Source organism: Ranitomeya imitator, chromosome 1 (genome assembly GCF_032444005.1).
Source record: "Ranitomeya imitator isolate aRanImi1 chromosome 1, aRanImi1.pri, whole genome shotgun sequence".
In the NCBI taxonomy this organism is placed as follows: Eukaryota; Metazoa; Chordata; class Amphibia; order Anura; family Dendrobatidae; genus Ranitomeya; species Ranitomeya imitator.
Genome location: NC_091282.1, coordinates 108,118,973 through 108,133,660, shown reverse-complemented (window position 1 = coordinate 108,133,660; position 14,688 = coordinate 108,118,973). Strand labels below are relative to the sequence as shown.

At 40.9% G+C, this 14,688-nt stretch overlaps 1 protein-coding gene across 6 annotated transcripts in view; it reads right to left on the bottom strand.

The window, feature by feature from the left end:
• Window positions 1–14,688, bottom strand: part of MAST4 (microtubule associated serine/threonine kinase family member 4) — a 716,609-nt gene that overhangs the window by 105,038 nt on the left and 596,883 nt on the right. For all 6 annotated transcript variants that reach the window (XM_069749605.1, XM_069749612.1, XM_069749636.1 and 3 more), the window contains 2 exons: window positions 6,706–6,775; window positions 5,025–5,103 (listed from right to left, as the gene is read on the bottom strand). In XM_069749605.1, coding sequence (XP_069605706.1) covers window positions 5,025–5,103; window positions 6,706–6,775 — 149 coding nt within the window. The remainder of the gene's footprint in view (window positions 1–5,024; window positions 5,104–6,705; window positions 6,776–14,688) is intronic.

Below are 14,688 nucleotides of genomic sequence, written 5' to 3'. Positions count from 1 at the left end.
AAAAAAGACATTTTTTTTTCAAAGAGAACGTCAGCAGTGGCCAAGTGTACGGTTATATCTCGAGCAGGTCCACAACATCATCACCGCTACTACAGTAATTCACAGATATACAGTATGTAGCTACCATATACAGTGTATGTACATGGACACAATGATTCTCGTTAGGACCTTTGTATTTAGTAGACAGTCCCACATGTATTGTATTTCTTGACATCTTCACAATGTATTCTTTCTGTTAAAATAGCACAAAGCCAGAATAGATTGTTAGGATAGGTCATCGATTGGTCCATTCATTATATTTCCAGACAGTGTGGTGTATATCTGCTCCTGCCACTGGAGTTTTGTGGTGGTTCACATCGCGTTTGTGCCACCCATTTAACGGATCCGTTAAACGGATGCGCTAACACTGATGCAATAGAGGTCTATGCACAGAGAACGCTTCCGTTCGCTGTGCGTAAGACCTAACGTACCCGAAAACGCGATAGACAGTGTTCGAGGCTGCGTCACAAAGTAACGCATCATCGCTAGTGCATGCCAATTTTGACATGCGCTAGGATGCGTTATGATAATGTATGGCAATGGGCGCGTTAACGGATCCGTTAGATTGCATTAGTGCCACTTAGTAATGGATCTGTTAAACGGATTGCCAAAACGCAATGTGAACATAAGGCCTCATTTAGATGTCAGTGTTTGTCACATATGCCACAAAAATGGTACCAGTGTCAGTGTATGGTCCATGTGTCCGTTTTTGTGTATTTCATAGGTGGATAAATAAATTACAAAGCTTCTCCTGTCCTTTGCAATGTTGACTGTGGACTGTACACAGATGGCATTTGTGTGCTGTCCCCATTTTTCACGAACCCACAGACTTGTATTGGCACTCTTCATCCATGCTGCTGAAAAAACAAAATGGACATATCACCGTGATTTTGCACGGACACATGGTCTGTAAAAAATCACGGACATGTGAACAGCACCATAGACTACAATGGATGTGTGTTCTTTCGGTGAGAAACATTGATAGAGTACACACGTGCAACGCGGGCTTCTGAATCAGGTGTGAGCCCTCCGTGTGCCGTCCATGAGTAACATTGCAAAAGGCAAGAAAAAGTCTGGAATTTATTTACCCACGTGTGAAAAAACACTGATGGTAAAAACAGACAGACACTGGGACCAAACACTGATATTTTTTAAAATTTGTCCCGAGAAGAAAAAACTGTGATAAAGTGATTGTCACATAAAGAACATGCATCATCTCTCCAATGGATTTATAATAAATGTATAGTCGATAGGGGCCCGACTCATGGAACCGCTACAGGTCTAAAGAACAGGGGTACCAAAGTCCAAACTTGCCAACTATCCAAATATTCCAAACGGCAACAGGAGAGGAGCTAAGCAAACTCATAGCAAAAGGGGAAAATTTGAGGGCTTTTCCCGGGAGTGGTGTTTAAATCTCCTGAACTTCGCCTTTAAAATGATGGTAAGTATGCACGTCCCCAGTGTGAACAGAGTGGTAGTGAGCATGTGCGACCACCTTTCCATTCACACTATGGCCCCCCATTCTTGTAATTAGTGGGAGACTCAATTAGTAGATCCCTTGCAATTTTTCTTTCCTTTATCGGCTATTTATCTTGAGAAAATCACTTTATTATATTTCTCCACAAAGTGTATTTTCTTCTTTTTTTTCCCCAACTACAAATTAGAAAAGAAGAATATAATAATATAATGATATGTTGCAATTTGGAATCTAAAATTTTCCATATTCAGATTCTCTTTTGTGGTAGCGAGTAATGAAAAAGCAGTAAAATGTACGGATACGCATGACAAAAAAAACATGGATAAATCAATCTGCAAATCATAAGTCTCTATGACCACCCAAAGCGTTGGAAGCAAAACAACCCCGGCAAATGATCTGGGTAGGAACTCTGAACACTTGGGTTACAAACACCATATACATGTACGATCTGGAGAATATGTACTGTGAGAATACTTGGCAGGAACAAAGAAGCGAATCGTTCTCATTTCCCCTCCATTAACTAGCTATGATCAATGAGATGATAAGCGTGCAGCCCGGAAGGATAAGCGAGCGCCAGCTTTTGTGTGAGGAATATGAAGTCCTGCTTTTGTGGCACAGGCATGGAGTTGTGAATAGAAAAGCTGGAGTGAGCGAGTGCTTGGAAGGAGCAGCCAGCACATTCTCAATTACGAGGCGTGGTGACGAAAATGCAGATCGAGTTGCTTTTCCTGTTCCCCGAGCAGGCGAGCGACCGGGCCCATCACTCATGTAACACACAGGAAAGGAGCGTCTGAGTAGCAACAGGGAAAATCCACAATGTCCACAACTAATGCGAGTCACTAACTCCTCTAGTGGAAAGATGGCATGTAAGTGATACCAGGTCACAATGTCATGGTGAACCTACATAACGCACCTACTAAGGTGGAGCGGTGCGCACGTCACCATGGTAACAGAATGCGGTGTCGATAGCAACCACCTACACGGATTCATTTACATTGTCACCGGATTAAACATGGATTACAGTGAGCAGAGCTGCTGGTATATCATCCATGCACTGAGTGAGACATATATTCTAGGGGTCAGACGGATTCATTTTCTGCAGTAATAGTTGCTTTAATGTGATTTCTGTGTGCACTTATTAATGTATTGGGGCCATTCAAAACAAACACCGCCGCGCTATTCTTACAGGGTGTACGTCAGACGCTCAACAGCAATGTGAACAGCATCACGTGATATTATATATATCTATACACACACAACTATATTCATATACATGCAAACACGTGTATATTATTATATTTGCGTGCATATACACATATAGTAAAATATTTGTGTGCACATGCATGTGTCTATAATATAATATACAAACATACATTTACACTCCTGCATACAAACACACGTGTTTACATTAATGTATGGCCCTGAATTTATATGTCTACTTTTATGCAAATTCATTAATATGCACATTATTACATTATATGTGTATATAATATATATACCGTATTTTTCGGATTATAAGATGCTCCGGATTAGAAGAAGTACCCCGAATTTTGAGGAGAAAAATAGGAGAAAAAAGTTTTTTTTCTAATAAAATGGTGGTGCTTTTTATAATCCATGCGTCTTATTGCTTAGGCTAGGTTCAGATTGCGTTAGTGCAATCCGTTTAGCGCCTAGCGCTAGCGGATTGCGCTAACGCAATGTGTTGTAAAGGGGTCGCGTTAAACGTTCCCGCTCTCGCAGATCTCCGATCTGCGTGAGCGGGGAACGGACCGCGGGCGCGCGCCACAAAACACCGGCACATCACTAGCGCATGCCGAAAATGGCACGCGCTAGTGATGCGCATCCCCATTGCTGTTAATGGGTGCGCGAACGGACGTGTTGCACGGCGTTAATTTCGCCGTGCAACGCTGTCCGTTAGCGCGGTCCCATTAACGCAATGGGAACCTAGCCTTACCGGGGGTGGTGGTTGGGGTGAAGCGGGGTCCCAAGGTCGCCTGCTGGAGGACTTAGGAGTGAGGTGATGCTGCAGGATGGGATGAGGGGGTGTTCTGATGTGCGGCGCACTGCTGCAGGGGTCCTGCACTGCCGCAGTGCGTCTTATAATCCGAAAAATACGGTAATCGCATACACTTGTATTAGTACAGTTGTGTGTGTATTTATATATATTTATTAAGCATATACAATATAAAAATATTATACTAGCAAAATAATTAGAAAACCATGTATAATTTACACTTTACAAATACCTGCTACTTTGGGTTGGTATATCATATAAAATCCCAATAAAGCACATTTAATTTCATGGGTGTAACCAGAAAACAATGTGGAAACTATCAAGGGGTATGAATACTTTTTCAAGGCACTTTATTCTCTCCACATACACACAGATATTTATATCTTTTTTAACATGGAGCCAATGCATGGCATTTGGCCAGGGAATAGATTGCATGCAGGCATATACCGTACTGGACGATTCATTTTCTTCCCATCTTTACATATTCCACAATGTTTAATGCAAAATGTTAGAGTTTAGAGACTCATTACGGAATTACACATCTTTAGGTTCGTTACAATTTTTTTGGGGAGTCTGTCCGTCGACACATTTCACAGCACAAACTGCATTTTTTATGACACAGACCTCTTGGGGTAAGTTCACACAGGGCGTTTTTGTTGTTTTTTTTTTCTGCAGCAAAACCTGATCTTCTTGGAAGGAAAAAAAATCTGCGGCAAAAATTTAGATTTAGGTGTGTTTTTGGTGCGTTTTTTTTCCTTTTTTGTCCATGCTAACATCCTTGACTTTTCAGCAGCAAATAATGATACCTGCGTTTTTGCAGCGTTTTTTTCAACACCCATTCAAGTCAATGGGAGAAAAACGCTGAAAAAACGTTGAAAGAAGTGACATGCTCTATGTCCAAAAAACGCAGCAAAGCACAAAATCCTGATGACACAAAGAACCAATGTGTGTGAATGAGATTTCTGAACTCTCGTAGGCTTTGCTGGCACTGTAAAAAGAAGCTGAAAAGTAGCACAAAAAACACAGCAAAAAAGACCATTCTGAGCTTACCCTTAGACTTGATGAGACTGGGGTACTTCCTGTGAAAATCCATGTCAGGCTAAATGAGAATTTTATGAGTTCAGCTACATAGTGAGAACTCACAAGTCCAAGTCTGGCCAGTGTGGCTGACGGCTTACAGCTTGTACTTTGCATTGTGAGATTTCGTGAGCAGCAGGGAGGAGGGCTGCTGAGGAGCGTCAGTCGGGCAAGGTGACGGGAGATTGAGTTTACACTTCAAAATGGATCATACAGCCATTCGGTCATGTCTTATCAAGTATGAGATCATTACTTAATAGAGCATGCGGCTTGTACTATGAAATCTGATGTCTCCATCTGCACGGGAATACAGTCTGGTGGGAACGTTGGATATAATTGTTAGAATAATGTAATGGATATAATAAATAACGGATATTATAATTTTATAACTACAGAAACATTAATAAAACAACTTACAGATACGGTGGAGCTCGGTGTATTCGTGCCATACCCAGATGAGGGCAGAGATGCCAAAGACCAACGGCGTCCATCTGTCCTGTTGTTCGGGAGAAACAATGCAATAATTAGGGCCTAGCTGCCAACATACCATCAGTCAGCTCAGCTTTAGAAGGAATCCTGGTGAAGTAGAAGTGAAGCATTTTATTGAAATCACAGAACCAATTAATACCTCCTAAATAGCGACAGGCAAATTTACTATAATGGGCTGTAGCGGTGGCTGCGTCACTATGTGGCATTATTGATCCTGCATATTAAAGTGAAGGACTCGCACTTACACCTTGTTCGTACAACCATATTTGTTGTTGGCGTTCTTTCTGTGAATTTGTTCCCCTTGAGTATGAATATACAAGTTTTGCAATAATGCCGGCAGATTTTCTTGATGGATTTATGTGCAAAAAAATAATAATAATAGACTGCGTAATACAGTATCAGCTATGAAGAATAGAGGACATTCCTGAAATCTCGTCTACTCGTTGCAGACATTCGGCACAGTTACAAATCTACAGCATGTCAAGTTTTGCGCCGAATTCAGTGCAGATTTCACCCCGCAATGCAAAAAAGTGAAATCTGTGACAAATACAGGGCAGAAACCACAAGTAATACAAATACTGCTTGAAGTCAAACAGCAAAAGAAGGAGAAGGCGGTGCCAACGTTGGTAATGGAAGAACGGACGGGCCAAGTAAAAGGTACTGCTGGACGTGACGTTGCAGAAGCTGCATGTGCATATAAACGGTTTGTGGAGTGAAATCCTAATGACAGATTCACATTGAATTATTATAAAAAAAAAATTAAAGTCTGGCTGGTCCATATGGTTCATTGGCAACAAAAATAAAATAGCCATCCCACAATTAAAAGGGTTGTTTAATTTTCTTAAATTGGTAAAATTGCAAAATACTTGTAAATGCAACCAACTTTGTCATGTATCTCTTAACAACAATACTCTCTACTTTTATAGTTTACAGCTAATTGTCAAGGTTACCTACCACCTTAGATTTGGCTGGTTTCCCAGAAAGGAGAACGCACTTCCAAGCTGTTTGCTATACAGCTTGAAAGCGCTGCTCTGAAGTTGGTCGGGCAGCTGGATCAGGCCAGCTTCAGTTTTCCTGCGTTTCTCTGATTTTGCACAGCCTGAATTGAAGAGCACATAGTTTCTGCCAGCGACTCATCCATGCCACTGTCCTAAATTGTCAATCATCAGGAGCGCACCACACCCTGGCAGGAAGGAAGCCAGGAGGCAGAGGAGCGGTGTACTCCTGAAGGCTGGAAGTGAGACCTTCCATACCGGTAAAAACAATGCCATCTTAAATGCCCCACGTCTCGTCTCATTGTTTACAGCTGAGAATTAACAGAATATCATCTTTATAATACTTCACGCAGCAGCCGTAGCATTATGATAATGTAATGTGTGTCAGTATAAAGGATGGGCAAAGGAAATGGATTGACACGTAGTGTTTATTTAAAAACAGCCCCTACTGTGAGGATGTGTACAATAAACTAGGCATGCAAATTAATAATCATGAATAATGTGATATTTCCCAGCCACAAAACATTAGAAAGCAATTAGACAAGATTAGGATGCTAATTAGACTCTATTGGAAGAAAAATTGTGCCCCATGTACTTTGGGACTAAGCCTCTACCTTCGTGCAAATGAAAAATGTGCGGACGCGCTGGGGGAGAAGTTCCTCGGGCTGTCCTGCGGGCTGCTTCCTACAGAGAATGGAGGAGAGAAAAGAAAACATGTAAAAATAGGATATAGAACATACGTATAAATCATCTGCCAACCTACAAAAAAACCAAACCGAGATCTTCTATCTCGTACAATGTATTCTAGTAAGGTTAATCAAATATTGATACCTAGGGAAAAAAAACACTTTGCATTCTTACTTTGTGAAACGCGATAGCTGTCTTCCATGGGGTCCTTAAAGGAAAAAAAAGGTACTGACACCCTTGGTTTTATACAGGAATTCCTAGTGTAGAGCAACCGCACTATTGGCAAACACCGATTCGGAATAGTAAACCTGGTACAAGAACATTTTATTCCCTATGTGACATCTTCTACATGCACCTCAGGTTCACGGCAGTAAAGAAAAATTGGAAAAAGGAAAAATAAGCCATGGTCATGTGACGTTATATAGATAATGAATATGATGTCATTACCAGCATCTATAAGTAAATAAATAATCTTTATTTTTATATAGCGCTAACATATTCCGCAGCGCTTTACAGTTTGCACACATTATCATCACTGTCCCCGATGTTGCTCACAATCTAAATTCCCTATCAGTATGTCTTTGGACTGTGGAAGGAAACCGGAGTACCCAGAGGAAACCCACACAAGCACGGAGAGAACATACAAACTCCTTGCAGATGTTGTCCTTGGTGGGGTTTGAACCCAGGACTCCAGCGCTGCAAGGCTGCAGTGCTACCCACTGTGCCACCGTGCTGCCCACTGTAATGATAATTAGAATGGCTGTAATCTAAAAAAGCTCCTCCTGAAGAAGCAGTGAAACGCGTGCAAATCTGTGCTCCTCGCTATGTCCACAGGTGTCTACTTTACTACTGATTGCTATTATTATGGGAAATCCTATCCTGTAGTGCTCACTGTGGAGTAGATGGTCTTTGTGAGCACGACTTTTGTACTGGGACGGCCTGGTTTTTTTTTACTAGATCGCATATAATAAATGTGAGACAATATAGAAACTATTATGTGTTTTTTTATGTTTTGTCATTTTTAAGCTAGCTTGTAGGTTAATGATTTAAATATGATGCGGGCTCACTTTGTAGTCTTATTGCTGCTATAAGTATTTTGCAGACAACGACCTACAAATTGCTCCTTTACAGTAGTTGCAGAAAAAAAAAAAAATCACAGATGCATCCATTTTATTATAATGACCCAAAAGTTCAGTTTTCGCAGACTGTATTTACAGATAAGTTGGCAACCCTACACTCAATGGAGTGAGAATATATCATGGGCTCTTGTATCCAGAGTCGTGGAGTCAGAGTCGTGGAGTCAGAGTCGTGGAGTCAGAGTCGTGGAGTCAGAGTCGTGGAGTCAGAGTCGTGGAGTCAGAGTCGTGGAGTCAGAGTCGTGGAGTCAGAGTCGTGGAGTCAGAGTCGTGGAGTCAGAGTCGTGGAGTCAGAGTCGTGGAGTCAGAGCCCATTTTGGTGGAGCTTTGGCTTTCCGACTTCACAGCCTTGTTTGTATCAAGTCACGCTTGAACTGTGGATCTCATTCTCAAGTACAGATGACTCACGCCGTAGATGTAAGACAGAGTAAAGGCCCCGTCACACATAGCGACGCTTGAGCGATTCCGACAACGATACAACCTGTCAGGGATCGCTCAAGTGTCGCTATGTGGTCGCTGGTGAGATGTCAAACAGTGAGATGCAGCAGCGATGCGGCGACCTGTACAACGATGCTATTTCATGATGATTCAATGGGACGTCCTGTCAGCGAGGTCGTTGGTAAGGTGTCAAACACAGCGATGTGTGCTACCCAGCGGGACCTCAACGATCAAAAAATGGCCCAGGCCATTCCGACACGACCAGCGATCTCACAGCAGGGGCCTGGTCGCTGCTACGTGTCACACACATAGCGAGATCGTTACTGAGATCGCTGTTGCGTCACAAGACTCAGCAGCGATCTCGCTGTGTGTGACGGGGGCTTAAGACAGTCTCCATTACATGCCAGAGGAAAATGATTCACATAATAAAGTAAAATTCCCCTTACAATCTAGCAGCGGTTTTCATTAATCGATTCGCTTTCAACTCCAGTGCATCAGACGGTCCCAGGGTTCAAAAGATAAAGATTTCTGTAACAGTGTTCAATCACATGACTATTTATTACTAACTGATATAAGCAGGTCAATGTTTACGGTGTGAGCAAACACAGAGTTTGCAGCAGACGTTTCTGCAACAAAAAAAATGTTTGACATGAAAAAAGTGGCATAAAAAAAGTGCGTTTTTGTGTGCTTTTTCTCATAGTTCGTAGAATAAGTGAAAAACGCTGAAAAAATGCTGAAAAAATTGACATGTTGAAAATATGCTTCAAATCTGCCAATAAAAAAATAAGCAACATGTGCAGGAGATTTTAGAAATCTCATATACCGTACTTTGCTAAGAATAAAGTGCTGAATTTTTTCGAAGAAATAAAACGGCAAAAACACGATGTTTGAACATACTTTGACTTTGTAAAGAAACAAACTGGAATAAAAAGTCATTTGTGTCATCCTGAGGATGTTACTATCTAGATCCCTGCACCTAAATACCTGAAAAAGTGTTAAAAGAAACAAACAAAAAAAACTCTACTGAACAATATAATGCTATGGAGTAGAAGTGAAAAAAAAAAACATAAAAAATACAAGGAAGTTACTGTATAAATACAGCAAGCAAAAACCACTGATGTCTTCGGAGACTCCGACATACACATAATGTTACTGTCACTATGACTGACCTGACCACTAACTAAAGTTATTAAACTTTAAGGCTATGTGCACACGTTCAGGATTTCTTGCAGAAATTTCCTGAGCAAAACCGGACATTTCTGCCAGAAATCCGCATGCGTTTTGTTCGTGGTTTTTTGTGCGTTTTTTTCCGGAGCTTCCCAATGCATTAAATAGCGGGAAAAACGCGAAAAATCTGCAAAGTTAATGAACATGCTGCGTTTTTTTTACCACGACGCGTTTTTTTCGTGGAAAAAAACGCATCATGTGCACAAAAATTGCGGAGTGCATTCTAAATGATGGGATGCATAATGTATGCGTTTTTTATGCTTTTTTATAGCATGTTTATAGAGAAAAAACGCAAAAAATCTGCAATGTGTGCACAGAGCCTAAAACTTTTTTTTAATTATCATTTTACTAATATTATTCAGCCTTTAGAAAGATGAACATTTTCTAATATGCTGTACTACCTATTTTTGCCTCCCATTATGCTGTAGTGCGGTTTTACTTGCCTAATGAAAGCTCCCTATGAATCTGCTTTCAGCTGCAGCTCAGCCAGATTCAGTACTTTCTTTACAAACAATCTGTGCTAGTGACATGCCCTATAGGAGTACAATAGAGGGAAGAAGAGAGACGCAGATGGGAAAACACAACACTGAATGTTTGTAAATAAGAGCACAGAGTCTTGCTGAGCAGCAGTTGGAAGCAGATTCATAGGGAGCTTTTATTTAGCAGGTATAACAGCAGTTTGGCAAATTATTGGAAATACAAGTAGATTATAGCAAAATACGGTAGTGAAGTATATTTCCAAAATAATGCTTAATTATTAAAATATATTTATTTACTTTTTAAAATGGGTCAATTAACCTTAAAATTCATTTTAAATGGGTTATTTAGTGCTATAGGTGACAACCGTACTGGCACTGTACCTGTTACTGGTACAGTGCCGGATGAAAGAAAGCAGCACCCTTGTCATGGCCAAGTGTTTGGTGCATTGTTACGCCTTGCACCATATTGGGCCCTTTCGCCGCTTCTGATTGACAGCGCTTGCTTCCCAGAGGAATGCTGCCAGAGTCTCAATATCTCTTTTCTTTTGACACCGCTTGCTACACTAACACACCTGGAAAAGCAGCGAGCGGTGTAAGAAGAAAGGAGACAGCGAGGAGAATGTGCTCAGCAACAGCATGCACACATGACGGCAGCAGGACAGAGCGAGCACCGTCAATCAGAAGTGTAGGAAGGGTCTCAATATGCAAAAGAGCAGATATAATGCTGCACCAAACTCTTGACTATGGCAAAGGTGCAATGAAAATCCCTAATTAAAAGTTATTTTCTCAGGCACCGTACTAGTAACATGTACACTAGTGGTAGTATAGATATCCCTTACGACGTTGTATAGCACATTTAAAATGCATTTTGGGGGTGATGGACTCCCTTTAAAGCAAACATCCACCTGGATCCCTTTATAGACATTCAATAAAATGATACAATTTTGGATACCTGCAGCCACCACTAGTGGGAGCTTTAGAGCTTATTGAATACAGTACAATGTAAAGGCCGCTTAGTGGCAGCTGTGGACACAGGGACTACTGACTTTCCAAGGTCAACATCCCCTTAATGGGACACTCTACTTGGCATATGCCATTTGCATTACCTGTGCTGCTGGACACAATCTATTGCCCCCTGTAAAAGGCTTTCAGTATTCCTTCAGGAGTTAGATTTTAATTGTTGCCCCACCATGTCACGGTAATTTTCCTTTGTGTACATACAATACGTCTCAATTTCAGGCAACAGCATTAATGCGTACATTCGTTTCCTCCATTTTATCTATTTGCCTTTATTTGAAAAGAGTAAAGTATAAAATGATAATGAAATCCAATATTGTAATATGTTTAATTGCCTAAGGCCTCTTTCACACTTCAGTCTTTTGGCGTCAGTCACTACCGACATAGTGACGGATTGACGGATCCGTCACAATTGTTGCGAAAACGGTTCTAACGGATCCGTTTTTTTGACGGATCCGTTACTTGGGGGTTGTCTGGGAGAAGTATCTACTTTTTGGAGCATGCGCAATTGAAAAAACGGATTGGGGCGACGGATCCGCCGAAAAAACTGTTGCGGCGGATCCGTCGCCCATAGGCGGCCATTCTATGGAATGGCGGACGCGACGGATCCGTCGCGATCCGCCATTTCGGCGGTGACAAAAAACGTTCCAATGTCCGTCTATTTTCAGAAAACGTCCGCCAAATTTCGACGGATCCGTCGCATGGCGGATGGAACGGACGACCATCCGTCACAATCCGTCACTAATGCAAGTCTATGGGAAAATAACGGATCCGTCAAAAAAAATGACGGATCCGTTATTTGAGGAAAATCGCGGTTTTAGACTGATGCCAAATAACTGAAGTGTGAAAGAGGCCTAACTAGAAACCACATTGCATCCTAACTTAATATTGTCTCATAACGCTACAATAATGTTCTCAAGAGGACGGATTGTATTAGTTTGTTAGAGTGGGGGAAGGGAAAGCAAAGCAATGAAGGATCGGCTACGCAACCAAAGATTCTATATATGGATGTTAAGTTATAAAAAGTTATAGTGTGCGCAGTTCCAGGTAAGGCAAATATTTGTTTAAGAGAATGTTTTACTTTTAATAATATCGAATTATAAAAAAATTTTTTTCAAATCTGTTTTTATTTTATAATTGTAGATTTTTTTTTTTTACATGATTTCGGGGGCTGACAGGTTGCCTAAGCTTCTGTTATGAGAATTTGGAGATTTACTATACAGTAGCCACACGGGCGATCGACAGCAACAGATAGGCTCCAATTCATTACCTTCTATACGAAGGTAGGTGTGAAAAAAATGCTGAAAAGTAAGCAAGTTTTAAAAAATAAATAAATAAAAAAGTGCTAATAGTTTTTTTTATCAATTAAAATGCAAACAAATCAAAGTACCATTTTGCGTGATTACATTTTGCTTTCAAAACAATATCAATTCTTCTAGTTAACAAAAATGTTGAAGCCACTATTTGGAGCATTCTGACAAGATCTATAAAAAAGATCTATATATGCCCCTACTAGATACTGGACCCATCACTAGGTTCATTAAAATTAATATTTTTCCAATAGATACATATGAACCTGAACCGCATATTTAGAAAAGTATAAATCTTTATAGTGTTACAAAAAATTGCATAGAAAAAACACATAGGAAAAATGATACAAAGATTAAAAGAGTGGGAAACCCAAATAGAGGCACCACAACCCACATCAATAGCCATAAGAGGCTGCACATGTCACAATACCCCAGTAATTATTCCTCAAACAGACTATAAAGCTGCAAGATTGCATTAGTATAGTGCAAGATAAGGTTTACCTCCTGTGGGTAATGGTGCCAGCCCCAACGCAAGTTTCGGCATTCAGCCTTTTTCCGGAGGTTGGTATCACACCAGCAGGAGGATGACTTTATATTCCAAGTGCTCCAATAATAAATAACCCAGTAAGTCTCACTTTCTAACACTATCATTTATTGGTCCATAAGGCTACTCCTATATTGTGCTTATTCCCTGCCCAAACATCCAAGAGCCAATCATTTGCAAGTAGGAGTGTATTACATTTGAATTTTGGGCAGTTCTACCCCTAGCACCAATCATGTAAACAAACATTTCCCATGTGGAGCAGGAAGAATTGACTAAAAGGAGTGGAGTTGGAGGTCCCAGAGGTATCGCGCCATGGCGGTGCACACCGCCCCGTCAGGCACACCCCCAGGCCATCGCACGATGCAACAAAGCAGCCCGCCCTCGGCCGCGAGTCAGGCTCCGCCATAGTGTGATGTGGGCGGGATTGAGTCACATGACCAGGACGCGGCGCAAGGAGTCACCTCAAGCGATGCCCCGAGAGCAGCCCGGTGGGCGTGCGCGCACAGCGGGCACCTCGGACAGCCCAGACTAAAGTAAGTCATACACCAAATGACTTATGGCCAAAAAACATCTGAATGGATTAGATCACATAAGCAAAATTTATGCTAATAGTCAAATCCTACCATAGGTAATATATTTCAAAATATGCTACATTTAGCATTATGCACAGAACTAAATTATTGACAGCAATGATTACTTAGATCTAAAAACAAATAGTGGCCCCATCAATTCTTCTAGGTAAACTTGCACAAAATCATGTATTTTGTTGTATTATAGTCAGGTGTATAAGTAACTAATTATACCAAACGGGTGATCATCATTTTCACATGTGGTTTAAAAAGACAAGCATTAACTGAAACAGAAACAGCTGTGAAAGAAGTGTAACGCTAGGTGAGGAATAGCAAAACTCTGATATGAAAGCGAAGTTTTCAAAAACAGTTTCACGTCAGAGGTCATATACCATCGCAAGACACATCAACAAGACTCAAGGTAGTTATACTGCATCAGCAAGTTCTCTCCCAAGCAAAGATTTCGAAGCAAACTAGGGTTTCAAGATGTGATCTTCAAGCTCTTTTAAAGAATAAACAAAACATTGGCAACTTTACATACCACAAAATCAATGGTTGGCCAAGGAAACTTAGTGAAGCAGATGAAAAGACAAGTCATCTTTACTTTCCTTGGAACTTGGAAAATTTCCAGCAGTGCCATCAACTTAGAGTTGGCAGTTACCAGTGAGACCCAGTTACACCCCTACTGTTTGGAGAAGTCTGACCACAAGTGGTCTTCTTGGAAGAAAAAGCCATACCTGACTTGACATAAAAACAAGTCCAAGCGACTCAACTTTGCATGAAAATATGGGAGATGGGTGCAGAAACATGGCAGCAAGTGCTCTGCTGTGATAGAAGCCAGTTTGTTTTCTAAAATCTCGACAAAGAGTGTCTACAAGCAAAAGTGAAGCACGGTAAAAGTTATTTGCAAGTTTGGGGCAGCCCTTCATCAAATGAAGTTGGTAATTTGATTAGGATTAATGGTGTCCTCAATAATGAGAAATACAGGTAGATGCTTAACCATTATGCATCTGATTAGCTTCCAGGTTATTTTGTGTAGGACAACGATATTTTTAGTTAAATTAAAACAAGGAGTCATGGAAATGCTGATATGGCTTCCATGGAGTCCTGGTCTTAACATGGAGTGTGTCTTGGATTATATGACAAAATAATACACTTTATTTCTATAGTGCCAACATATTAGGCTTTGC